At 47.0% G+C, this 27,517-nt stretch overlaps 1 protein-coding gene across 1 annotated transcript; it reads left to right on the forward strand.

Moving 5' to 3' along the window:
- Positions 1-24,366, forward strand: TSPAN3 (tetraspanin 3). The gene is made up of 7 exons (XM_078874582.1): positions 1-229; positions 5,350-5,541; positions 11,305-11,379; positions 14,939-15,040; positions 15,920-16,072; positions 18,921-19,004; positions 23,968-24,366. Exons 1-7 carry the CDS (start codon positions 167-169, stop codon positions 24,061-24,063), a joined length of 765 nt encoding a protein of 254 aa, XP_078730708.1. The 5' UTR covers positions 1-166; the 3' UTR covers positions 24,064-24,366.
- Positions 24,367-27,517: the final 3,151 nt, after the last annotated feature.

Raw genomic sequence — 27,517 nt, forward strand, 5'->3', positions numbered from 1 at the left:
ACGTGTTTCCGGCCGAACAGCTGTTTACTGCGTAGCTCCAGTCGTCGGCTGTTCCCCGACCACCCAACCCCACCAAGTCGTGGTTGGGGGGCCTTCTTCCGCGGACAATTAAAGCCTTTTGAAACTATACTTTAACTTCTAGACGGGTTTAACAACATCGTGCGCGATGGCGACCTGCGGCGTGGTGTCTTCCAAAACGTTCCTCATCTTCCTCAACCTCGTGTTCTGGGTGAGCGCGGAGAGCGGAGGTGGTGGTGGTGGGAGGGGGGGTCGGTTCTCCTGGTGGGACGATTGTAGCCCCTGATGTGGTGCCAATGTTTGTGTTCCGAGTGTGTTTGTTTGTTGTTCGTAGCCTTGCGAGTGCACATAGCCTGGCACAAGCGCCGTGGTGACGCCGCCGCTTAGTGGCGAATGGCGGTTGTTGTGGTTGTTGGTTGTCGTGGTAGTTGTGGTGGTCGTTGTTGGTTGTTGTGGTCGTTGTTGTGGTTGTTGGTTGTTGTGTAGCGGTTAGCGCGCTACGCCACGAACCCGGCGACCCGAGTTCGTCGATTCCCGCTCACGATCAATAAGTGGCGAATATCTGAACCTGGCTCGACTCGACTCAGAGCCTCAGATGATTACCTGGTGCGGTGCGTAAATATCGCCACTGGGGAGACAAAGGCGGCCGGGTGTGGTGCTAGCCGCCCACACCCCTCGTGTGCCGTGCCGGCCTTAATAGGTGCTCGCGAACAGCACTTGCCCCCAACTTCCCGTGTGCTCTGCTATGCTGGGGGCGATGCTAGCATTTGAATGCGTTAAAAACCATAATACCTGAAACTGTGGCACTTCACTTGAATGGCCTCAAAGTGCACCTAGCCTGGCACGCGTTTCGTGACGACTCCGTGACCCGGCGTTGAATGTCGGCTGTTTGTGATCGATGGCGTAGCCAGGTTTGGCTTGAGTCCCGATCACGATCGATAAGTGGCGAATATCTGAACCGGTCTCGACTCAGAGCCTCAAATGAGTACCTGGTGCGGTGCGTGAACATCGCCACTGGGGAGACAAAAGCGGCCGGGTGTGAAACAAGGAAGTATTTTAAGCGGCCAAAAAACTTCCAATATCGAAAGCAATGTCTCTCTAGTCGTACAGAGTGCTGTGTTAGGCGCTTTTTATTTTCCGGGGACACATGACCCTGAACTCTAAGGTTGTACCTGAACATTGTGGATGACAATTCGTGAGCCTGGCACGTTAATACTGTACATTAAGATTCGCTAGCGTTCCTGGATCTGGACCTCCGGAACAAAGTGGATTTATTAATATTGCACTAAGAATATGAATAAGTGTTCCAGCAAAGTCTCTGTCCCACGCAGCGTTAAACTTTAACGTTGATCGCTAAGAATCATACAAACGTGACCAGGAGCTGTCCTTCATTGTTTACGGATCAGAAGCAGGAGTGGGAACTTTCACTTTGCAATTCCAAGGGACCAGGAGGACTGTCCATAGGACAACCGCTTGACTACTCGCAACGTGGTACTCATTTTATCAACCACGGAGGAATCGTGATGGGTCAAGTTCACCCACATTTGGGATTTGAACTCGTGATCTGATAGCGAGTCGTGCGTTTGTGATCATTGTGCCACATCGTTGTATTTCACCCATTTTAAGGCTCATCAGTTTAGTGAAGCTCTGTTTTCACTTATTGCAATATTGTGCCTTTCCATTTCAGCTGTTCTCCCAACCTGCAGTGTGGTGAAGTATGGTTAAATAACCGCCCTGCAGCCCGCATGGCATAGGGAGGCACTGATCCAGCAGTGGCTTGCAAAGAGTATTCAATAAATTAATATTGCAATGTAAAGATAATGGTACAGCCGTAACATTGTAATATTTTATCGGTAAACTATGGGCTGCTTTCACGATGGACTGCACAACTTCCATTGAGATGATGAGTCCACTAATCTTGATCAAAACGGGTGGCTCAAGTAGCTTATGATCTTGTCCGAGTAATTATGCTGACACATCACTAAGTCTCTAAATGTTGGTATCAGCTGCCTATAATTAAACTTGTAATGAGGTTTATGGTCTCAGCCTGTTCACCAATGACTATTACACAATAAGTAATCGCATCAAATGTGGTGATTGCTTAATTTGTCCTTCATCGCTGTGAACTGAACAGTTTGCGTTGCTTGGCATGTGAACACCAGCATATCGGTGGCAACCACATAGTGACTAAGAGGCAATTGATGGGGCTTTCCAGTAGTTATGTGAAGTCTTCTTTCGTGGCCCATCTATGACACGTTATGTAGTCTCACTGCTCTCTGCTCCATTTTCCAATGGAAATGTTGTCCGTTTCTTGCCAAGTTTTGCAAATGTCAACGCAGTGGTTTCTTGCTCAAGTTGGCATGGGACAGGGCTCGTCTGCATTGACCATCCAGAGCCAGTGGTGGCAATTCCGCATTTTCCTGGTGGGGTCTATCCATGTGACCATCGTGGTTATTTTTTTTTAGCCTGTAACCAAATTACCCAGAATGTTGCCCAAATATTGTCAGCTTTCGGAAGCTACGAAGCGCTGAGCATGGAAGGGAGTGCTTTGGATAGGTGACCAACTTGCACAAACAGGTTGTCGATAGGCTCTGGGGGCCACGAGGTAGGAATTGGAGCACAGTGCAGCAAGAGCTATTGTATTTCTATGCTCGTCACCTTCAACCTGTACCGACCAGTGCGGTGAAGTATGGTCATGATATCTCCCACGATCTGCGTGGTGTAGGAAGGACCTCATCGACCAGTGCACTTGCAAAAAAAATGCCACGCTTGTTATTTTTGATGTGTGTTTTTTTATCAATGTGGGATTTGAGGGCTCCAGGCAGAAAAACGGTTAACTAGTGTAGAGTATGCTTTGTTATTTGTATCCATTCGATTTAAATCAAGTTTAACGTGTTTTTTGCATGGTCATTGGTGACCTTGCTGAGGCTACTCGCTGCACTTGACAACCTCCATTTTTAACCACGGGTGGGCGGCTGAAACCCAGTTTGAACCCAGGATCTTGTCAGCGCCGGTTCGGTTTCTCAAAGCAACCCTGATCTGTACACTTGTTAGTGGCCATATAGATGTGTTGGCTGAGCTTTGAACCTACACGTTGTATGAAGTGCACACTACTAATAGCAGAGGTTATGTTTGCGCTTGTGTGTGACACAAGTTGTTTACCTAGACCGAGTCGACAATTTTCTCTTGCGCTCCCGGTGGGGTTGATCAGGAAACCTGCCATTAGGGTTCTATCCTGGCGGTCCACTTGACTCACAATGAGAAGGTCACAAGTTAAAATAAAAGTTGTAGCGAGTTGATTGGGTCCTGACTTGGCCGACCGATAGTGTTTTTCTCCTCCCCCCCCCCCCACTTCTTGCAGAGATTTTCGGTCTGAGTCCCAAAGCCAACTAAGCAATAATAGAAATACGCTGCAGTCTGCTGCACAGCGAACGTCAACAGATCGAGTTGCGTTATTCAAAACAAAGAGTAGGGCCATGTGTGCTGGTGTGCTGTTGTGCCGGGTCGTGACCGAAGTGGGCTCCAGCAGGTGATTTCTGGGCACAACGAGGTCTTTTTCGGGAAGTGGTATTTGGCTGTGCCAGAGGTCTTGCTGCCTTACGATATGTCTAAACAATGCTGGTTGCTGTACTGTGGTTAATAGGAAAGCTCTCACGAATAACGATCATAGTTGATCTTTTTTCAATATCCAGCACCCATGAGGAATGTGGAATTTTTTCTGTCGTCGTCAGGGCCACGCAGGGAGATATGAGCACTGCTCCACATTGCTTAAGCAAAGGGGCATTTTTACAAATGAGAAAATTCACCCCCCAACTTGCTCGTTTGGATAAAATGCGTAGCCGTCGTCCACCACTCACTGTGAAACTTAGTAGGACCGTCTTAACGAAAAAAAATTGACAGCTCTGAGTCTTTCCTGGGTAAATGAAAAAAGGAAAATTGGAGATTGGGGTCAACATCAGGCCTTGGGTCAATTGCAGTTATAATTGCATCCAATGAATTACAGTCACAATGTAGTTGGGTCTATAATTTGAGTGCTGCTGTGTTTATAGTTATAATTGACTCCGGGTCTATTCGATGTAGCCCATCGTCCCTTGGGGCCATAAATTAAGTGCCTTTTTTAAGTTATCAGTGGCCATCGTATATAGGAGTGTGAAATTGCCACCGCTGGCTAAGACCTACAAAGATGACAGTTTTTCAGGGAGATGCTTGGGCTTCTGGTGCCAGATGGGTTGTTGCATCGTGAGACACTAGGGGGAGGTCTTTTATCCAGCAGCGAATTGATCATGGGTGATAATGAAGCCTCGTCGTCATTCGAGTTTATTTCACCATGTACTGGAACCCCATTTGGACAACACGTCACCAACAAGGGTGACCCTAGTCATGACGGGACAGCAGGACACTGCAACCTGATACACGCGGAGCTAAAAACAGACTTGTAACTTAAACGTCGGAGTGTGCAGTACATAACAAAACATTGGGAAACGCTTCACAGCAATGTTCTGTTGAATTAAAACATAAAATTGAAATGAATTGGAAAGAGCGGTGGTGCAGTGGTTAACGCACTGCACTACAAGCCTGGTGACCTTGGTATTGTTTCCTGCCCGCCCCTACGATTGGTGTCAATGGCGAAGGTTATCCGGTCCTGGACATCTCATAGGTCGACTCGGCCTTAAATGAGTACCTGGTGCGGTGTGTAAACATCACCACTGGGGAGACGAAGGCGGCCAGGCATGGTGTTGGGCACTTTCCTCCTCGTTCGTGTACCGTGCCAGCCTTCATAGGTGCTCGCTAACAGCACTTGCTCCAACAGACTGTTAAGGCTATATGGAGGATTTTTAGTTTTTTGTACATGGGTGCAATAGCATTGGTGATTATTTATTCAAACTACTACATTTTATTTAGCAGGTAAAGCCCACTGAGCTTATTAGGGAACCAAGTTGGTGGAGAGATAAAATGGGATTCTGTGAGCTGGCAAGTGCCTTGAATAAAAACTATAGTTGGGGAAATCTTTCTAAAAAAGCGAAAAAAAAATATTTCACCAGGCAATGTCCACTGAGCTATTATACATCTCTTTTTCAGAAGCGACCTGGCCACAATGATAGCTCATCGAAGTGGCTTATCTGCAAATTTATAGCAGCAAAATACAAACGCAGGTTTCTAAATTAGGAGGAAAAACCTGACCTGGAGAAAAATCCACGTGACCATTGTGAGAACGTGCAAACTCCAAATATGCAGGCGTCAGGGTTAGACCGAACTCACGACCTTCTACATACCAAGCGAGGGAGATAACATCTGGTCATCGCGTGTGTGCGTGCGTGCGTGTGCGAGCAGGCAGGTGGTGGAATCCTGTGCTATATCGGCGCCTACGTGTTCATCACCTACGACAGCTACCAGCACTTCCTGGAGGACCGCTACGCGCTGTTGGCGCCGCTGGTGGTCGTCGCCGTTGGCATCTTCCTGTTCGTCGTAGGCATCGTGGGCTGCTGCGCCACCGTGCGCGAGAGCAAGTGCGGCCTCTCCACGGTGAGCGTGCAGCAAACGCAAACCGCCATGGCGCATGTCCACGGCCAGAGGATTTGTCTTTAAGTCCGGCATGCTACGATGTCACTCACGCATCCTGAATGTCAACCCGGCCAAATAGCTCGGTGGTGAAGCGAGTGGCGAGCAGCCGGAAGGTTGCGAGTTAAAATGCTCGTTTGGGTTGACTCGTCCCCGTCATCCCTCCGTGGTCGATAAAACGAGCTCCACTTTGTGGGGGAACTCCAGTGTGGTTATCTCATGATTAGACTTGGCGCTGCTCTCAGAATACGTAATTTCTGACACTGGCTCGTGGCCATCTGTGTAGATGATCTCGACCCACTGCTTGTAAGAGCAGTGAGTCAAGTTTATCGAAAGCAGTTCAATGTGCATATACGAAGCAGGGATACCAGACATGGTTGGCAAGTGTACGTCCAGAAAGCCCGTTGGTTGATCTGTGTTTTTTTATTTTTAACTGTGCTGTTACGATAATTATTTTTTTCTCTCGTTATTAACAGTTTTGAAGACTGTAACTGTTTAATTTGTCTTAACAAATCTGCGTCGTCTAACTTTTTTGGCAAATGCTGTTATACAGAAAGCAATTATCTGCTGATATACAGCTGCACATCTAGGCTTCGTGCCCTTGGCAGTCCTACAAGGGTTCTGAAGCTTTGTTGGTGAGAATTTGAAGCATTTTAACATCTCAGTCATGTGATGTGCGGGGGGTAGCGCCCTCTCATGGCATCAAGCCCAGCTGGAGTCCTCTCTCTGCCACTTATCACCCCGACTGACCACATGGTGCATGCTGGGAGCCATTCTACCATGGCTTTTCTGGGGGGGGGGGTCCCTCTGATTTTCCTCCCTAGCTAAAAATGTACAACATAATCTGTGTTGGTCAAACATACAAATGCGCCTCCGATTGGCACTGTTGGCTATGTACGGTGCGAAAGGAGTTCAACATTCACATGTTAGCAGTACCCCTTTTTAAAAATAGTCTTTGGGCTTTTTGTGGCTTTCCTGGGATAAATAACGAATAATAATAAAATAAAAATTGTCTGTCTAGGAAGCCCAGTGCGTAGAGGGGGGGGAGGGTTTAAATCGTAATGGCAAAGCTGTGAAATGTGCACAGCAGCTAGCATTTTAGAGGTGAATTGGCCGTTTGTTTTAAGTTACAATAGCGGATTTAAAAGGCAGAGTGACTGCGGTGATTGTTTACATAACGTAAGCAAATGGCACACGGTTGTTTTTTGGGGAGGGTTGGGGAGTTTGTTCTTTAAATCTCAGTTGCTGAGCACAGGAACCAAAGGAACAAAACGCCAAGCCGCCAGAAACAAACGGCACTGTTTAAGTAGTAAGAATTGAGCAAGGTTTTGGAATTTTCAACGCTGGCTTGGGACCATTGGTGTAAAGAACACCCTACCCCCGCTGCTTGTGTAGTAGTTTAGGTTTTTTAATTTCGAGGCAATTTGCTGTGTTTGGAAATTATTCGTCGGGAAGACCGATTTTTGACTGACGTTTGTCATTTTAGTTTCAGCAAGGAGACTTTTGAACCGTTTGCTTCGTCTGTGACGCAACCAGAAGACACTGTCGCATTACTCCCGACAATCCGTTTTGTAAATGAGACTGGGGGAATTCCAGAGTTGGGCGTTGAGAGGAACGAAGCACCGTCTTTCAATGAAATCCCCGGTCTCTTAGATTTTTATTTTTTTGTCTGCTTGCCAAATACATTTCTTTTTCCCCCCAATTGCACCGTCGGCTTCTTGTCGTGAAACGCGCGGGGCCTGATGCGTATAGAATTAGTTTTTCACACTTTTGTGGAATTTGCCGCACATGCCGATATGTTTAAAACTGTTAATTATCTTGGGCTGGAATTTAGTAAAAATTTCGTGAAAGATCTCATTTTAACGTGCTGGGCAATTATCGTGAGACTAGGCTGAGAGCAACTGGCCTACTTTTTGATATTCTGTTTGTGTTCGTCACAGTTGCCAAGCACAGGTCATAAGAAAGCGCTGCAAGGCAGCAACAAACCACACTTGGATTTGTAATAGGCGTTGATGCGTTTTTTTATTTGAGCTAGGAATATAATAATTCGTTTTTTTTATTTAAAGCTTTCGTGACTGCAGGGATTCGTATTCTTGGTTCTTTCGGTAAAGTCACGTGACTTTACCAAAAGAACCAAGAATATAATTAGTTTTTTGATAACAGATGGTTGTACAGAATCTCTACGTTGTCAGCTCTGTGTGACTCGCTGAGCCACCCTTGCTTCACCTGCCACGTGGCGCACTGCTGTCGCACCGACTGCGTTGGCAGGTTTGCGCAAGCTGTGTTCCCATTAAGCGCCGAAATCCATCCACCCACCCAGGGGCCAGGTGTCAAACTTGACGCTTTCCTCCCACGTGCGTTGAGGTTTCCCGTTCTCCACGGCGAGGGGAAGGTTTCCTGCCCCCTCGGGTGGGAGAAGCGAGGGAATTTGTGGGCGTCGTTGTCGACAGCTCTGAAGTTTGAAGGCGCTAAATTTTGGCACTTATTTGCGCGAGAGCAAACGAAAGTTTGGGTACCCAATGGGGCCATCGTGAGCATTTGCACGGGAACATGTTACGCAGCGTGCATAATAATAATAATTTTCGATTTAAAGCTTTCGTGACTGCAGGGATTCAACTTCTTGGTTCTTTCGGTAAAGTCACGTAGAATGGAAATAAAAAAAAACGTAATTACATATTATTTTATTATGTTTTATTTTTTTTATTTTATTATTTCCATTCTACGTGACTTTACCGAAAGAACCAAGAATAATAATAGCGATGAGTAAAAAAATTCAAACAATGTTCCGTAATGAATCTTGCCATGACTCGTACGTTCCAATTGTACACTTGAAAATGCGATTCCAAGCAAGCTTTTTTTTTGTCATCGTCCTCGGCCAAGGTCAATCCACTGCTAGATGAAGGCCTCCCTAAGTTGCTGCCTCCCCTCATGATCCTCCATTGTAATAATTATCCACCTGTCACATGCGCACAAACTGAATTTTAATCATCGAAATTAATCGAACAGCAATTCTTTTTGACCTGCGGAGTCAAAATTATCACCAGCCATTGCCTCCCCACCACAGCTCGTGATCCTGCAGTGTAATCCAACCAGCGTTAGAGTTCATCGCTCCATCTCCTTTCCAGACATCCCCTCAAACGCGTGTAGCGAGGTGATGGTCTCAGCCTGGTGACCGAGGAAATAAATAAATAAAAACTTCACCTACAGTTTTATTACGTAAATTTGGCTGAATTTCTGAATCTCAGAAAAGTAAACTATTGGTTTGACTCGTGTGGTGCACATAATTATCACATGTGGAGCGTGAAAAAAGTGCTTCTCTCTTAGTGTGTGCCAGAGGTTGATTTGAAGGCATCTTTGATGTAGCTCTCTCAACTTCTGAGGGCTGTGCTTTAGCAGGAAGGGTTGTGGCACTGCGGGAGCTGGAAGAAAACGTACTTTGTCTCGTGGGATGATTCTGAAAGCAGAATCTTGATTTGATCAATTTGGTGCGGAGGGGGGAGATAAAAAAAAGATCTAACAATTCTGAATTTATAAGTGACCTATCGGCGTCATGTCACGAGATTTGGAAAAGTTTTTATTGGCGACTGTCCGAGCGAGCGGCGTGACATCACACTGTGTGAGCAAACAATCCTGGAGGCCATCGCGTCTCTAAGCGTGGAATAATGTTAAGGGCCCTCTTTAACACTAGGTGGTGCGTCTGCACGCGCGTCGAGAAAATCGTTGCATGGTGTGGCAATAAAACGCCACCTGTTTAGCCCACAGAGCTGGAATGAGACGAGCCGAAAATAAATAACGAACCGATTGCGACTCCAATGTGCGGTATGTAGCCAGGAGATTCCTGCATGAAATGTGCGTTTTTATTTCTCCTGGATTATTGCCACTGTTTAAAATCTCCGTTAATGTCGGTGGGATTCCAACCGTAAAGCTGCTACATTAGCATGTGGCTCAGTGGCTCTTGCATGGCCATTATGAGCCCCCTAAGCCTCCTATTTGGCCACCCCCTTAAGTGCCACCCATCATGAGTTCACAATGCATTCCAAGACGACTTTTGTATTTTGATAAAGGATTAGGTTCCAAGAGGCTACATATAAATTTGTAGTATTTCCTTGGTCGCGTACAAAGGCTTGCGTCTCTTACTAGAGGGCACAGAAAATGTTCGAGGTGACCTTGGGCTGGCATTTTTGTGCAATTTGTAATGCACGACTTTGCTTGCCTACATGGGGAAACGGTGATACAGTGCACAGTCGTTTCTCCCTTGAGTGATGACTTGAGAACTGTTTACGGAAACATTATTTTCATTTGCCTCTGTTCCGTAGAAGCAGAATGTTTCCTTCTCCCAGCGGCGCTCCATATCCTGCCTCGATATTGATTGTGTCCCGTGTGTGTGTACGTGTGCGCATGTCTGTTTGTCCAAGTGATCGATAACTGAACACAAAAAATACAAATAACCTTATTAGGAGTGTCGGATGGCTCTGGGAGTGATGATAACAGCGGCGTTAAAACACGAAGCCACACCTTTTTGAGAGCCTGGGTTTGAATCCAGATTTCAGCCACCCGTGGTTAAACTGGGTTCTCGGTGTCGTAATTTTTATGGTCTCGGGCCCGTTATTAATTGCTCCATTAGAAAATCGATAAAAAAAATTTTTTCCACTTCTCCTTGGCCTAGCCCAACTCTTGTTTAGCTAAAGATAAAAGTAATGGCCTTTCAATCCTGAGTCCCAAACCCTGTACCCATTATGCTCCAGGCCTGTTTATGTACATGCACAGATATATAAATTCTCGTGTACATAAATTCACAATGAATTAATCTACTTTCATCTACCCTCAAACACACACTGCGAGAATAAACATTATTTGGACGAATTTGCGTGTGAACTAATGCTGCTGAAATTATGCATTCCCAGTAGGCCGTATGGCTGATGGGATGTCCTAAAATACTTTTATCTGGCAGGCGTTCATCGCAGAAGGGAAGGATGTGGTGTTTTTTTATACTCTTGGTTTTTTCGGTAAAGTCACGTAAAAATATTAGGACAAGGCTGTCAACTATTGCTGTTAGGGAGCTCCTATTAAGGCCATGGCACGCCATGGTGTTGGTGTAGCAAGAACCCGCAACTCCCAGCCACTTATCATCAATAATGATAATGACGACCTCCCCTTATCAGCAGTTGATCAATTGGCCACCTATTGACTTTATTTGACCCAAAGCAAACCCATTGATGGATTGTCTTTGGCTCGGGTGGCTTGAGTCGACGAGAGAAGACGGCGGCGACGGTGGCGGTTGCGCAGGGCAGCTGAGACACGAGCACGCACTGCTAACGATGCATCCTACAGGCAAAGCTGCGTTTTCTTGTTAGCGGCAGACGCCGGTTGTCAAAGCTGGCGAGGAGGAGACCCGTTCTCCCAGAAGTTACTCGCGTGGTACTGCCACGCACGGTGCAGCAACAAGTCACGGCGTCATCGTAGGTCACAACAGAATGCTGTTGACGGTTAACCATTGCAATGGTAAGCAAATGGCGAGGCGACATTCTGAACTCTGCTGGTTAAGACATCGCTCGCCAGATGATGTTGGTCGTGGCCGAGGAATCAAACTCTGGTTTCTGGGTTGGGAGCGCAGTGTGCTAGCCACTATGCCACCGCTTCACCCTGAATGTGGTTTTTGTAAACCAGATGTATTATGTATTTGTTAACCTGCAACCCCCTGATCTCTTTGTCACCTCTCCACTGCAGTTCTTCATCCTCCTGCTGGTGATCTTCTCCCTGGAGGTGGTGGCTGCTCTCCTGGGCTATGCGTACAGAGGCCAGGTACTGGAGACGTGCAGAGACGCGTACACTTGGCAGTCCTCGTCGAGGTGCGTGGCTTCAGGGATGACTACCGGGTCCCCAAAACACCGGAACTTAAACGAGTTGGCATAAATTTTGGCAGCCATGGGGCCAGACGTTGCCCGCGGAGGCTCCTGCAGTGTCCCACAGAGCAGTGGCCCACCGACAGATACAGATTGAGATGGAGAAATTAACTAATAGATGAGAGCGCTGTAGACAAGCGATACTCATTACGCGGTCGCATGTACAGATCGGATGTTCGTTTGCGTACACCAAGGAGCAGGCCATTTTCTTGGTTCTTTCGGTAAAGTCACGTAGAATGGAAATAATAAAATAATAAAAATAAAACATAATAAAATAATTATCACGACGTTTCGGCCATAACCCGTTTTCCCAGCAATTACAGAGTCTGTCTACTCGACATACCTGCTCTCCACCTGAGGACGGCTGCTTGCGTTATGGCCGAAACGTCGTGATAATTATTTTATTATGTTTTATTTTTATTATTTTATTATTTCCATTCTACGTGACTTTACCGAAATAACCAAGAAGATGAATCCCTGCAGTCACGAAAGCTTTAAATCGAAATTTAAGCAGGCCATTGGCGCACGATACTGACGCAGAGACGTTGAAGCCAATTCGGGGTTTACCCGCTAAACCACGCGGCTTGAGAGCCACTTGGCTTCGTGTGCATCGGTGGACACCCTTGCCAACGAGAGACGTTCCATCTCGAGGGATTTTCCACGTGGAATATTTTTCCAATAAAAAATTTAACAAAACTTTGCTAAGCAAATGGGGACCACAGGATGATGAAAAGATAAAAATATGTATATACACGCTTTGTATGTTCTGTTTGTACGATTGTGCGTATATGCGGCGACCCTACTTCTACACAAAGTTCACTATGCGGTTTAAAATCGCTCGTGAAGCTGTGGTCGGACAACACTGTATTGTATGTGCCTACTCGTGTGTTTTTCCCTTGTGCGACAATTTTTGGATGCATCTACCGCATAAAGCGAGGGGGAACCCCGTACATTAAGTTTAATGTTTTACGTTTTTAATATTCTATTAGCTGCAGTTTTTCAAAAGGGGCACATTTTTGAAGGTAAACTATCAACGTTCGTGTTTAATTTATACGCATATTTTTACATTAAATAACCCTTGTGAATAATCCATGGGTGTGCGTCTGCCCTTCGCTGCTGTGTAAAACAGCGATGTGATGGCCAGAGAGTGCCATTATTTTTAGATGTCACCCTAGAGATCATTAATATTAAGGATTAATGATCAATTTTTACATTTTCCAGTTCGGATTTTGGAGTTAATTTCTTTAATTATAGCATGCAAATATGATTTTAAAAATCGATTATTGGTTTGCCACACCTATCGAAATGTCTAAATGATTGTCCCACCCTCTCCTGGAGCGTGGAGAGCGGTAGTGGAGTGGTTGGCGCACCGTTTCACGACTTCCGGCGATCCGCTTTCAGTTCCCACTTACGACCAACAACAGTGACGAATATCTGAACTCGTCTTGGCCATCCCCTCGGTGGACTCGACCTTAAATGAGTACCTAGTGCGGTGTGTAAGCATCAGCACTGGGGAGGAACAGTAAATGGGGCATAGTGCAGGCCATCGGGCAAAATTGTGCATGGTTACATGGGGGGAAGGGTGGCGGGGATCCTTTTTTCACCATACCACGTGATGACTGATGGACCCCGTCATTGCTCCCTTGCCATGGTGACCGATCGCGTTGGAACACGCCGTGCATTTTTTTAACGTTTGCGGGTGCGAATCTATTCAATCGTTACTAGAATTGAAATTGATTTGATTTACCTAGTCCTGGCTTGTTGCAATCGATAATAAATTCTTAAAACAATGATTGAACAATCGATAATATAATTGGTTAACAACCGCTAAAATACACAGTCGAACCGAGGGTTAATAAAAAAAAAGTCTGATTTGTGTGGATATCAAACACTAAGTAAGCTCAAATAAAACAAATTGTAGTTTATGAGAAAGGTCTTGTGCTGGCTTGTGTAGCTTCCTTTGGTTTTTGCTTGTTGGCTCAGCAAGTCGTAATATAAATAATACGTCTGCTGTCCATCCTGGTGGTGGCTTCTGCTCTGGGAAGTGGTTGCCAATGTTTGACTCGGACACTGGGGTTCTGAGAATTTTATCCGTAAACCAAAAACACATTCCTGCGGAGGGAGCTGGTAGGAACGTTGGGTTGCTCGGTCAATGGCCAGGGTCAACGGCGGCGTGGTGTATTCCGCATATATGGCCGACTATGAGGGCGGGCACAAGCCGGCGTGAGTAGGTTAAACGTTGAGTTTTATAAGGGCACCACGGGGTGACCAGCCCCTCCCCACCCAGCCAAACCCCACCCTCCCCTCCACACCCAGCCCCTCCCCACCCTCCCTTCCCCACCCAGCCCCTCCTTCCCCACCCAGCCCCTCCCTCCCCACCCAGCCCCTCCCTGCACGACGGACACAATAATCCCCTGTGGGCTGGTGGAACCAGGAGGTTCCTACCAGTATAAAATATACCTTTTAATATGGATGTTGAACTCTGATCATGAAAACAACTGAACTTGTGAAGTGACTCTCAGACACACTGCCATGGCTTGTTAGTGAGATCACTGCAAGTGATGTTGCATTACAAAGTAACAGAACTACAAGCCTCTTGTCACTGGCATTTGATTTGCAGTCGGTGTGTGTACATGCAAACCCCATTTTTCAGTCCACTGCTGCATGACTGTCTCTGCCAAGAAGCTCAAAGAGATTTGCCCATTCTAGATTTGAAGTTTTCGTGACTGCAAGGATCCATACTCTGTGTTTTTTTTCGGTAAAGTCACGTAGGTTAAAAGAAAACAAATAAATTAAGTCACGACGTTTCGGAGGCAACACAAGCTTCCGTCTTCAGGTGGAACCGTCACAGCAAAATTACTGTATCAAGTGAAGAGAGCGCTAAGAGACGAGACCTTATATACTGGTTAAGGGGAGGGGGGAGGAGCCAGGATGGGCCGTGGGGGGAGGGGTGTAAGCTAGTGAGATTTGCCCATGCTTAACCGCGCAGTGCCGGTTGCCGTAGGCTGTAAGCATAGACGTTGGGGTGGTGACTCTGACACGACCATTGAACCCGCCTGAGTCGCCCAGCCGCGTATGAACCACTTCCCGTTCCGATGACCTACGTTACGTCATCGGTTCTTCTTCCAATTCTGATCCGATTTTACGCACGTTAAATATCATTGGAACGGAACCGACTACGATTGGAGTCGAATCGACTCGGAACGGAATCTGAAGTAAGAGGTCGTGCGGGAGTGTGTGGCACAGTTTTGGCGCCAGCTATCATGCGGTCGTGTCGCTACAGTTTTCTGCAGCAAGTACAGTACAGTGTCTTTTAAAAACAGCGGCGCTACGTCTCTAAATTAAATGAATGCTAACCGCTTGCGCGGTCTGAGATTCGGAGGTGAACGGGACACCCACCCTGCGACTTGCAGACGTCTCTCTGAAAGAGTTACTCTCCCGCGCCGATTGCATTGCAGGTGAAGGACAAGGTGGAGGGGACGATCTCTCAGGTGTTTGAAGAGTACAACGGCACAGACTCCAACACGGCCAGTCGCGCCATCGACTACGTGCAGCGTCAGGTGAGTGCACCAGGCATTCGGTGGACATTGGAAGGTGACGGTTAAAGCTGCAGCCGTATGCGGTATTTTGTACTTGCGCTGTTGCTGGCGGAAGGAGTTCTGGAGAAGCCCCTCTGTTGAGGGTGCTTTGGGAATATTCTTCCATGCTCACGTCTTGGAAGAGTTGAGTACTCGCACTCGATCTGGGGGGTAGTGGCACACCGCGCTATGGACTCACATTTTTTTAAATTCCCAGCCCACTAGCAGTGGTTCGTGATAATCCGAATCGGTCGTGGCCCACCCCTAGGTCGACTTGGCCTTTAATGAGTAGCTGGTGCCACGTGTGTGATCATCGGCACTGGGGAGACAAAGGTGCCATCATGTGGCACTGGCCATGCCATGTGTTTTCAATACATGTGAATACGTGCGTGTGTGTGTATTTCAACGTTTCCTTTGAGTGTGTATCAATGTTTGTGTTCACTTTGTAGGCGTCTTGGCCGTCATCGGTGATCTCTAACGCCACTTGCCCCAAGAGTCTGTAGGCTACTTCGGGGATCTTTGTGTGAAATGTGTTTCGTGTTTAGCGGGGAGCGGTAGTGCAGCAGTTGGCGTGCTGCGCTACGAACCCAGTAACCCGGGTTTAATTCCTGCTCACGCTGAACACCAGTGACGATTATCTGAACAGGTTCTGGGTCTCCCCTAGGTCTACTTGTCCTCATGAGTACCTGGTGCGGTGTGTAAACATTTCCACTGGGGAGACAAAGGCGGCCGGGCGTGGTGCCAGCCAACCACCCCAACTCGTGTGCTGTGCCGGCCTTCATAGGTGCTTGCTGAACAATTGGCCTCAACGGCCTGTTAAAGGCAACATGAGGGATCTTTGTGTTTTGTCATTGTGTTTAGCTCAAGTGCTGTGGCGTCAAAAACTACTCGGACTGGAAGGATCGTCCGTGGTTCAACCGCACGGCCAACAACAGCGTCCCTGTCAGCTGCTGCCGGAGCAATGTCACCCACTGTGATGGCAACATGAAGCATCCGGGGGACATCTACAATGAGGTGACGCAGCAGCAGCATCATCAGCAACAGCATTATCAGCATCGATGTCTTTGTTAATTTGGGCACTTTTCCTTGTGGGTTGCATTGGGGGTTCTTACTGGGGACGTGAGCATTAATATAGGTTACACATCATGCGCAGCAGGAAATGCGTCTTGATTGGTCATGTCGTAGTGAGACGGAACGGCTTGCAGAAGGAGATGATCGATTGTTTCGGGAAAAGAATGGAGGTGCCACACCACGTTCGACACGGGAGCGGTGTACGGACAGGTGAAAAGCGCAGCGGGAGGTGGAGGAACGTGGAGGCGATCATTGTTGCCTCGGACCCATCTACAGATGGAACGCTTGCCAACAATGACGAATCACCAACAGTTTCAATCGTCCCCTTTAGCTTGAGCAGCAGAATTGTCGGAAACGGCAGCTGCACTAGCGTCACTGTTAACGGCGGTAACGTAGTCGTGTCTATTTATACGTGGCTTGTTTTTTGCATATTGCATTTCGAAAGTCTGCAGAATTTTGTAACCCGCGCCGAGGCGTGGGTAACCCCGGGCAAGTGGGAAGGCAGCCAGAAGCGGCGCAACCAAACATTTTCCAAGTTCTGTGGTCCTATATTTGGATGCTTGGCCAAAATGTATTTTTTTTTACAAAAACTTGCGGTGTGATCCACCAACCCTCTCCTCCGCAGTGTTTAGTTGCAGGCACGCAGCGTAGCCACCAGCGTCCGCTTGACGATCATCGTTATCTTTAGCAACAGCGACAATAATATTAGCGGCATCATAAGAATCGTCCGTCACAGCGGCAACACAAAACTAGTTATTTTCACGTTTTGTTCAGAGCTACATGTCGTCCTCATCATGGTGATCACAGTTTGTAATTTCCTATCGTGTTTATTTTGGGTCAGATTGTCGTGAAGGTGTACATTTTTAATTTGAAAAGTATAGCCCTCCACCACCTGACAGAGCCAATGTAATCACTTTGGCACCTGGGCAAATGATTTGTTTTTTGTCGACAAACCACAAGAATGTCGAATAGCAAGCAAAATTTACAGTTGTGTACAGCATGCCTACACGATGTAGCCCAAGAGAAACCGCTTGTGAATCGTGACACCGAACGTGCAAGTCTACGTATGAAATTGCTTTCATCATGATTAACATGGTTTCAAATCATCATCATCTTTGTGAGCATTGCACCGTCGCAATGATCCTAAACAAAATGTGCACATTGTAAAAAAAAAAAAACTCGCATGCAAGCGGGCGGCACTCCATTATCCACACGCCATCGCAATCCCGCTTGCTCAATTGCTGCCTGCTGGCCCACCTCTCTCAGTACGGAGCGCACGCTGATCTCCCCAACGTCCACCAACGCCTTCGTGCGAAGAGGTTCTGGATTTCTGGCAACGTGCCACCCAACATCATCTCTCGTCGGCCACAACCACACTCCTGTCACTAATTTGCGTTTTTTTAAGGACCGGTTGCGTTGTTTAATTGCATTATTGAGTTGCTTTTGGGGTGACGGCTTCTGAAATTTTCGATTTTTGCGAGCGATGGAAAATTTTACGCCTGTCACTTACACAAAAGGGTGCCGATGCCGCTGATGATAGCGCCTTGAATTAACGTACAAAAACACCGCCTTTCCACCCCCCACCACGCACGGCTCTCCGCAAAGAAGAGAAACCCTGCATGCGGGAATATAATTGGGATCCGGTGTCGTGCGTGCGTGCGTGTATTCCAAAAAGAAATGGACGTGTACCGAGTGACGGTTTAATAATGAGGCTGCTTTAGCACAGGCGGGAGGGCTTCTTTTGTTAAACCGAGCACGTAACGCTCTTAAAGAGGTGCGCTCGGTTTGCCTGCTGGATGCCAAATGCGTGCACGAGGGGGATAGGACCAGAAAGTCTGCCCTCGACACAACAAAGCAATTGGCGACCTTGATGAAAGGTGCACGTGCGTTTTTTGCCTGGCTCCTCATCCATTCACTCGGCGCAACACGTCACCCTATTGTCCGGATAACGTTGCTTTTTGCACGCAAGCGGTTTGTTTGTTTTGCTCTGAGAACACGTGGCAGGCACTGAGAGCCAGGTGCTAAGTAAGAATGGGTTTTCTACAAATTTCTCTTATTTTTGCAAGTTTTTTTTTCACGAGGGCCCTGTACTTGCGTCGTTTGGCCGATTTTTTTTTTTTCTCACTGCCTACCTGTCCTGTTTTTTGCCTGTCCCAAGTAAACTTGCATATTCGGGATAGTCCTCAAAACGTCAATGAACAGACTATCGACCCACTTTCTGTACTGCCATAACCTGGTTGCCTTGCATCCCAGCCATGTGTGTCACCGGGTCTGAAAGATCAAGTCGCCCCTGAATGGGGGCCCTCCAATTTCTGAAGCAAAGCAGGGTTTGAACGTGGGTTGTGAAGGATGCCTGGGAATACCATGTGTTGTAAGCTTGGGCTGCTATATGGCTGTGGGATGGCAGTGAAGGAGTTGATTGAACCTGAGGTTGTCTCCCCGTGTACCTGGTGGATTTTCAGGTTCTCTGGTTTCCTCCCACAAGCCAAAACATCTTCGTAGAATTGGTCAAACAGCCAAACATAATCGGTACCCAAATAAAAAATCTTCATCTGTTCTTGCTATGAAGGACCATTTCTAGAAACTTCCCCTCCCATATATAAATATTTATTCCTTTTGTGGGAGTCTTATTGACAAATGTGTAACTTTTCGTAATGTATGCTTCTGCATCACTGCCAACGGAGGATCATCATCATCATCATCCATATTCCTACGCATCATCTGGCAAACCCCCACCTGCATGGCGCGCGCGTGCTCTAGTTTTCCTCTCGCCTCCGTGTGGCGCGAGCAGGGCTGCGAGGCGTTGGTGGAGAAGACCATTAAGGAGATCCTCAACTACGTGATGCGGGTGGCACTAATCTACGCGGTCGTGCAGGTGAGAGTGACCCTTGTCCAGCCGGCACGTCTTGCAGCGCCGTGGCTCCAGCTCGCGAACTGGCGGCGGCGAGCTCGCTCTGACCGAGATTTAAAAAAAATATTGTTTAGATAATTTGGTGCGCCTTTTGGCGTCATCTGGTCGAACACCATATTATGAGACTAGGCTCTAAGAAAAGCTGTCTCTGGTGTGGACCAATCGGTTTCAAGGACAATGCATACATTATCAGAGTATCGTTTTTTGTTTGTATTTGACTGCAAGTATCGTGGTTAATGTAAACATGATTCCTTGCAAAAGGTGTCTGTTGCCAAAAAAAAAAGTATATTTTGGTACTGGCAAAGGAAGGCCTCATGATGTAGATCATTTGGCTTCTATAAATTTCCATGTGATAAGACAATTCGTTGAGCTATCATTTGTGGCCAGGCCTCTACTAAAAAATGACCCAATAGCTCGGTTAGCCTTACCTAGTAAATAAAAAGATGGTTTAGTTAATTTTTTCCAGTGATCTGTTTACCTTTCTTTACATTTCACTCTTTTTGTAATATTTTTCTAATGTAACTTTTTGACCCGCTCCTACTGGACAGGTGTGAAAAAGAGCTTTATAGCTCCTCGGATTCCTCCCAGTATAAATAAATATTTAGGATTCCTTTCCAAGTCAGAAATCCAGACGACGGCTCGCTGACCAAAACCCCCAGCGCAGTTGAAAATTGTGTATGGTGTATAGTGAGCCGATTGAGTTTTCGCCTGCTTGTGTCGCTGTCCATTAAGAGCGGTGGGGGGGGGGGGCCCTCTGGATGGCTCGTTTTTCTTCCCACCGCTCTTGGGATCTTTTGAGATGTTAGAGCCGTTTGGTGTTTATACTGAATCAAAATCCTAAAGCGTGGCCATCTGATGCTGGTTTTTTCTTAAGCAACTTGCAGCAAACCCGCAGTTTTGTGAAGGTGCTATATCTTTGTCTTGTTTTTTTACTGAGTGACGGTTGCGGTATTATTCAAGTGCTCGTGACTTGGCTAATGCACGCGCTGGCTTCGTGCTCGACTTTTCGTGCTTGTCCATTTCCTGCGCGCCACCACGAGGTGGTGATGTCACATGGCAGACTCGCGTTTTTTCGCTGCCGTATGTAAAAATAAGTTTTCACACCTAGATTATGAAAACCGTTTGCTGATATTTCTAAACGACACGAACTAACAATTATATTTTTTTCTGCATTTCACAAGTCAGAGGTGAAGATCTTCCAGTGGATAAAAACGTGTAGGTGTGTGACCAGTGAAATTGGGATTGTAATATCTCTGGGAGACCTTTAAAAGCCCAGGGAGGAGGTCCACTGCCCATCTAAATCGTAGTTATTTTGAAGAAGACGACTCCACACTGCACCTGATCTCATCTTGGAAGCCGAGCAAGGTTTAGCCTGGATAGTGCTTGAATGAACAGCTGCCATGGCCAAACCGTTTGTTTATTGGGCTGCATTCTGGGCAGCAAGGGCGGGGGGGCAGTGTGAAAAAATCTGTTACTATATTGTACATCTACGCTCTCCCACATCTGTCCTCCACCTTAATCTACCCACACTGATCAGCGTGGTCAAGTACGGTCAAACATGCCCCCGTGATCAGCACCCCTCGTCCAGCAGTGGATCGTCGGTGTCCATGTGTGTGCGTAATACATATTGGGCAAATCGGTGGACTATTACGCCGCAGAATGTTCGGTGCGTCCCTGCTCAATGGAGCGATGGGTGGGGCTGCTCGTCTCTAGATTTGAAGCTTTCGTGACTGCAAGGATTCATACTCTTAGTTCTTTCGGTAAAGTCTGTATCACTTGATACAGATTTTTTGCTGTGACGGTTTCACCTGAAGACGGAAGCTTGTGTTGCCTCCGAAACGTCGTGATTTTATTGTTTTTATTTTTTATTAATTTTAATTTCATTTTTTATGCTGCTCGTCTCCATTCGGCATCCAGCGAGTCCGATTTTTTTTCAATTCCACCACCATGCCAAGGCAGCGGAGCCCTTCAAGCGACAGCCCCTGTTGACTTTGTTACTCGTGCCGAATTGCGATAGAGAAACGTAATTGCCTTGGGTGCTCGAGCAAGAAATAAAAAAAGGCAGAATAATTGTCGCAGGGGAAACCGGGCGGACGATCATTGTTCTGTAATATTAACTGTGCCCACGTCGCAGCGCACGTGTTTTTTTTTTATCGGCGTGCGCTTGGGAACACTGTGCCACGCGCACAGAAGGGAATGGGTAGAGTGACCTACTGTCACTCGGCAACCTTTTGCTGGGCCCGCTCGTTGTAACGGGAGCGGGCGTCCGCTGATCTATTGACGAAAGGTGCGCCGAGCAGCAAAAAGAAGGCAAACTAACGAGCCAGAGCATTTCGGGGGCGTCTCTCTCTATTTGGGCATCCGAATGGATGGGTTGAGACAGGATAACCGACCTTGCTCCCGTTTACTGGCACCCGCCGGCTGCCCTGCATGGTGCGTGTCCCGCAGGAGATTTCCGTCCTTTTTTTAGAGACGCGGGTGGACGGGATACTGGGGCTGCAATAATTTTCAAAGGGACCCCGGGGTAATTGACCACCGTGTTATTTTGTAGTCTAGTCAACTTGATCAACTAGATGTCCCCAGCTCTGCAGTGTAACATGTGTGGGGAAGTGATTCGGGATGTAACATTTTCCAGCCTCCAGAAAACCGCGGCTCAATATCTCCGAGCAATTCGGTGCTGGTGTGTAGTTAAAACCACGAGAGCTGTCACGGACCATCGGGCATGAGTCTGAAGGAAGTGGTTTAAGTTTATCGGATTAAGGATTTCCCATTCATAAATCTGTGAGCAGTGTAACGTCTTCTCATGTTTTTGGGGTATATGGCCCCCGAAGATGGCTTAATAGAACTACTTTGGGTGTTTCTTCAGTTGCCTTTTTTGACATTCGATGGCGCCAACATCTTTGTATGGCCCGGCATGGAGATGTTGGTATTTGACTATTGGAATATGTGAATCCTCATGGCTGGGATGTGCCGAGTCAAGTGACACTCCATTTTACAGTATCTATGGGACCTTTTTGTAAAAAATAATGAAGAAAAAAATAATGGATATCAACCTTTCTGGCAATAAAACAGGTGTTAAGACGTGCAAACGCGAAACGATGCATATATTATCAGAGCATGTTTGTTTAATTGTTTTGCCACAAGTATGTGTGGTTAATGCAGACTTTTGATGCCTTGCAAACGGCATCTGTTTTGGTGTTTGAACATCTTAACACTTTTTTTTGTATTACCAGACTGTAAAACCTATTCTTATTTTTCATACTTTTATAGGCCTCTTTTTGCATGCAGTCCATTCGTAACCAGGGTGAGATCTTCAACTCTACTCAAAAAACCCATTTGAGTCATGGGTGGCTGAAATCAGATTCCAAACCAGGTTTTCATTGGTCCCCAGCCCTGGTAACTTACGATCGTTATCATCCCCTTGTGCTTTTGGGTGGGAGTTGAATGGCGGTCGGACGACGGATCGACAAGGCCCCCAGCGCAATGAGTGTGGAATTTCCATCAGTTTTCCCGGCGCTTCCTGCAGATATGCTCCACCGCACCGCTTGATCAGTTGAACAGGGGACACTTTTTCTCGCGCCTGCCTGCTAATCTGCACGGTTGAAGGCCATCATTATCACCAGTAAGACTGCATGCGAGTTCGCCCCCAAGTGATCTGCTACCCACTCATTTCCCACATGTCAGGGCCGCACTCTGTGATCAGCAACTGCTCAATCTCCCCATGTCCCACGGCTATAAACATCAAGTCTGCATAAAAAAAAATGCTTCTCTTGTAGAACGCCTCCTTTGCCTTGGAACGGAGAGCCTGTATTCTCTTCCCTTTTTGCTGTGGAGCTTAAAACCCAAATCTGAATCTTTATGACCAATCCCTTGGGCAAGGAGACTTCCTTTTGGATTTTGTCCAGAGCATAAACAAAATAACGGCCTTGTATGTTTTATTGCATTTTATATTGCATATTTGTATACCGTGTCTTAAAAAATTCTGTCGTGTTAATTTTCTTGCTTTAGTAAGTGGTCTCGGCGCGTTTATGCTGTGCGATTTAATTTTTTTTTGGGTCGCGACGTGCACAGCTGCCAACGTGGTTGGTACTTTTAAACCCCCTGTTGTGAATTGAGTGTAAATATTTAAAAAGGCACGCACTACCTGCTGCTACCCCGTATGGCTCGGCAAAAACACGGTCGTGAACGAAAAATGTAGAACGCAAACGGAAAAGTTGCGCACAGAGACGGGAAAGAGGACCGCCGCGTTGCGTGGGTGTTGGCAAGAAGCGCCGCGAGTCGCGAGGGTTGATGGTCGATGGTTCCGGAATGACAACGAAGAAAGAGGACGGTGGAGATCACGTACACCTAGGAGATGGAGCAATGAAATCCGTCCAGGTTGTAGGTGGATTACGTTGCGGGGATCGTGAGGTGGTGGCGGCCACAGCTTGTGATTTGATTTTTGTTTTAATGTCGATGTTGCATGTGACTGAATTGTCGTTTTGATTTTGAATTACGTTTTGGGGTTAAGATTCAATTGGATGATCGGTTTTTATTTCTGTCCAGTTGTATGATCTCATTTGTATCATCGGTTTCATTCTTTGCACAAGCCTGGAAGGGTAACTTTCGAATTAAATTGCCATGGGGCACGTACCAATTTTTATTAGGGATGCAGCAATGCATCAATTTATTAACATCGATTTTTTTTGTATGTCGCATGCATGCAGAATCTGTTTTAACCACTGAATCGATCGTTGGCAGTCATGATCTTCCAACGATGGTGCGTTTTGTACGTTCAACTTCTTTCGTACCGTACGTAGCCAACCGTGCCAATCGGAGGTGCGGGTGAAGGACACCAAACTAAACACAATCCAGGTAATGGCGGGAAAGCTCGTTTGTAACGCGTACAACTCCTCACACTTTCCCATCGTTTTCTCTCCCGCCGCAGCTGCTGGGCATGCTGTGCGCCTGCATCGTGATTTGTCACAAGAGGAGGGCCCACCCAGAATACGAGCCCCTGGTGACCGGGGGAACGCAGGCTTGAGAGGTGGGGACTGCAACAAAAGCGGCAGCAGCAGCAGCAGAAGAAGATGAAATCGCAGCTCCGGATCGCCTCCGTTCCGGAGCACATGGCTGTGAGATTAATACGCGTTGAGGGTTCTGTGTGTTTTTCTCCTTTAAACCCGTGCACATGATTAGCGGTGGGGAGGGGGAATAATGGGGGGGGGGGGGGGTGGATGAACGTGTGATGACAAACGTGGCAAAACGGTTATGTGCAGAAATTAATCTGCTTGTTTTTGACGTGCAACTAATGCAACTGATTTAATAAAAACTGTCCTGGATACGACATCGCTGTTGTTGTTTGTTAATACCGAGTGACTTTTCATGATCGCTGTTTAATATTGATCAGACGAATGAACTTCGGACACGAGTGTTACCGTATTCTCTGGATTACGAGACACTGGGGAATGTAAACTGCACCCAGGCTTGTGTAGTGGTGGTGTCAAGTTAAATACAAATCTGGTCAACACCTACTGGATTGTAAGATGCACCCTCCCCCAACTAAAAAAAATATTGGTGGTATAAACTTGTGTGTCCTTGTAACCCGGATAATGTGGCTACAGTCTGTAGAGCATGTGGGATGCACACGGTTTTCACTGCTGCCATAGAGCCAACAATGTAGATTCCACATCATGGTGGCGGGTTGGGGGGGGGGTTCGAAATGTAATGACCCAGGAGGCATGATCTGACTCCCATCCACCCAGTGACCCGGATTTTAACTTTGCAAACTTTCCCATTCTCTTAGTTTTTTCGGTAAAGTCACGTAGGTAAAAAATGAAATTAAAATTAATAAAAAATTATAATAAATCACTTATTAATTTTAATTTCATTTTCTACCTACGTGACTTTACCGAAAAAACTAAGAGAGTGAATCCTTGCAGTCACGAAAGCTTCAAATCTAGAACCTTTCCCATTGCCCGCTGCTTGTCACTGCCCAAGCAGCAGCGGCAGGAGGAGGAGGGGCGGATCCTTGACGTGTTGGTCCCAGGGTTTTCTTGTCAAAGTCTGGAGTGCGTCTCCTGCTGCTTCAAATGAGAATCGAGGAGGTGGGGGGGGGGGGCGCTCGTTTATAATGGCAGCTCTAAGTAGGCCCGAGTCCAATTCCTCAACCGATACGCGGTTAAAAATTCTGGGTTTTTTTTTTCTGCTGTGTCCGGGGTTGGGGAGCGGCTTACATAAGCACAGCAAAACAACCCGGACAGATTTCACCAAAACAGTAATTCCGTGTTACGGTATTGCGTTCCGCGAAGAGCGATTATGGCGGTGCTAAAACATTTTGGGCTTATTCTAATCTGCAATGGGAGCCTCGCTAAAATGGCCTGGCTTTTGACAGCTTTTCTTGTCCCCCCCCCCCCCCCAGAGGTTTTGATTGCTGGAGCGGTGAGCTGTCCGGTGATGCTGAAATTCAAGAGCGCAGCTTTTACAGCCGGCAGTTAATGGCACTTAAATCATTGCACATTTTAATGCTTTAGTCGTATACTGCGAAAATGTAGTCCCCTAATGGTAGTGTTTAGTTGCCGCAAGCGGTGGAGGCTGCTCAAACTTGATTCGTGTCTAAAATCCCAATTGGTTACCATTTTTTTTCCCTTTATTAAATATAAATATATTGGAAACCGTGCTACGGTGAATTCAAATTCCAGTCGCACCCGGATTGCTTTGTGATTGAAATGTGGCCGGTTATGCTTTATGGCTCTGTTGATTTTAGTGATTTGGTTTTGAGTGTTATTAATAGCGCGTTTAATTTAATTACCCTTCGTCCTTTTTTCCGTCGGTCCAGTGGGTGAGTGTGACTGCCTGACACTCTAGCAAAGTTGCGCCGCGGTGGCGAGATCTTAAATGCCTCGCCTGCTATACAGGAGGTTGTGGGTTCGATCCCAACCCCTGACGCCTGCCGTATATTTGGAGTTTGGGTGTCCCCTTGCCCTGTGGTCGTGTGGATTTTTCTCTGGGTGCGGTCTGTCCCTCCACATTTTAGAAACATGCGTTGTAGAGTATTTTTAAATCCTTTATATTAAGTTAACTTGCTTGCTTGCACGCTTACGACCGTGCACATATTTCAGTCGTTTTTTAACCCACTTCCCGTGATCCAATCGAGCTGACATTTTGCACACAGACTCGTTGTGCGTGACAATTTATTTTCGTGAAATTTTTTTTCCAAAATTTTACACTTTTTAGGAAAAAGTAAATTATATTTAATTACCAATTGCTTAATGGTGGCAGACAATCATCTGACCCATAGGTGGCAGCCATCTCAAGCTAGAGGACTAGAGGACTCTAGCCGCCCGTTTCAAAGACCAATGTGGGCTGGGTTGTGGCCCATTGAACACGCATATAAAGGATTTATAGTGAAAAACTTCGTTTTTACGGATTAAATTTTTAGATACATATCCACACGAGAAGCCACTTCATTGGGCTATCATTTGTGGGCAGGTCTCTTCTGAAAAAGCCATATAGCGCGGTGAGCCTTGCCTGGTAAAGTATAGTTCAGAAGTAATGGTTAAAAATCCTGCAGGTGGGTCTCCTTGGCACCATCGTCTCTGCCAGCCGAAATAAAATCGGCATCACGTTGCTTTCAGCCTGTAGCATCCCACTGCTGGGCAAAGACACCCCCCCCCCCCCCCCCCCATGATCTTCCCTTGCTTCTCTGTAGCCGTTCCTGTCCAGTCATGGACTCTGATTCACAGGTGGTGGAGGAGACATCCCAGTGATGCACTCCGATCTCTTCCACCTGGCTCGTAAACGTCCATCGGTGTAAAGTTCTAGAGCTGTTGCTCTGCAGCAGACACGCGATGAAGTGGACTCCACATTATTTCATTGATTCCACCTTCACCATCCCTTCTTCTGGCTGCCTCTGCTTCTATTGCGGAAAGCCAAAAGGGGGTCATTCCTGGGTGAACTGGCCCCAGCCATACGAGTGATTGTCTTAGGTTATGAGTTCCATTTTGTGGAGAGGTCAGCCGTGCTCGTACAATGGGAGAGACTTTGGGCCACCCTGTATATTTACAAAATCGCCCCCCCCCCCCCCCACGTTGCCTTGGGCATAAAACACGTTCCTGCGTAGGGAGCTGGTAGGAACGTTGGGTTGCTCGGTCAATGGCCAGGGTCAACGGCGGCGTGGTGTATTCCGCAAATATGCCTGACTGTGAGGGCGGGTACAAGCCGGCGTGAGTAGGTTAAACGTTGAGTTTTATAAGGGCACCACGGGTGACCAGCCCCTCCCATCCCCACCCAGCCCCACCCTCCCTACCCAGCCCCTCCCTGCACGACGGACACAATAATCCCCTGTGGGCTGGTGTAACCAGGAGGTTCCTACCAGTATAAGCAACTTGCGTTTGAGTGGCAAACATCGCCATTGAGGAAACGAACGCATGGATGGGCATGCATTGCTCCGAGTTGGTCTCAATGGGTGTTCTCTAACGGCGCTCGTTGTCACAGTC

The sequence above is a fragment of the Lampetra fluviatilis genome, chromosome 39 (assembly GCF_964198595.1).
Source record: "Lampetra fluviatilis chromosome 39, kcLamFluv1.1, whole genome shotgun sequence".
In the NCBI taxonomy this organism is placed as follows: Eukaryota; Metazoa; Chordata; class Hyperoartia; order Petromyzontiformes; family Petromyzontidae; genus Lampetra; species Lampetra fluviatilis.

What these genes read in the sequence shown, in the direction of transcription:
- TSPAN3 (XM_078874582.1), top strand. Translation starts at nt 167, where the DNA reads ATGGCGACCTGCGGCGTGGTGTCTTCCAAAACGTTCCTCATCTTCCTC. An exon ending in GCAAGTGCGGCCTCTCCACG is followed by an intron (nt 5,542 to 11,304) that starts GTGAGCGTGCAG and finishes TCTCCACTGCAG; the next exon opens with TTCTTCATCCTCCTGCTGGT. An exon ending in CGGGGGACATCTACAATGAG is followed by an intron (nt 16,073 to 18,920) that starts GTGACGCAGCAG and finishes TGGCGCGAGCAG; the next exon opens with GGCTGCGAGGCGTTGGTGGA.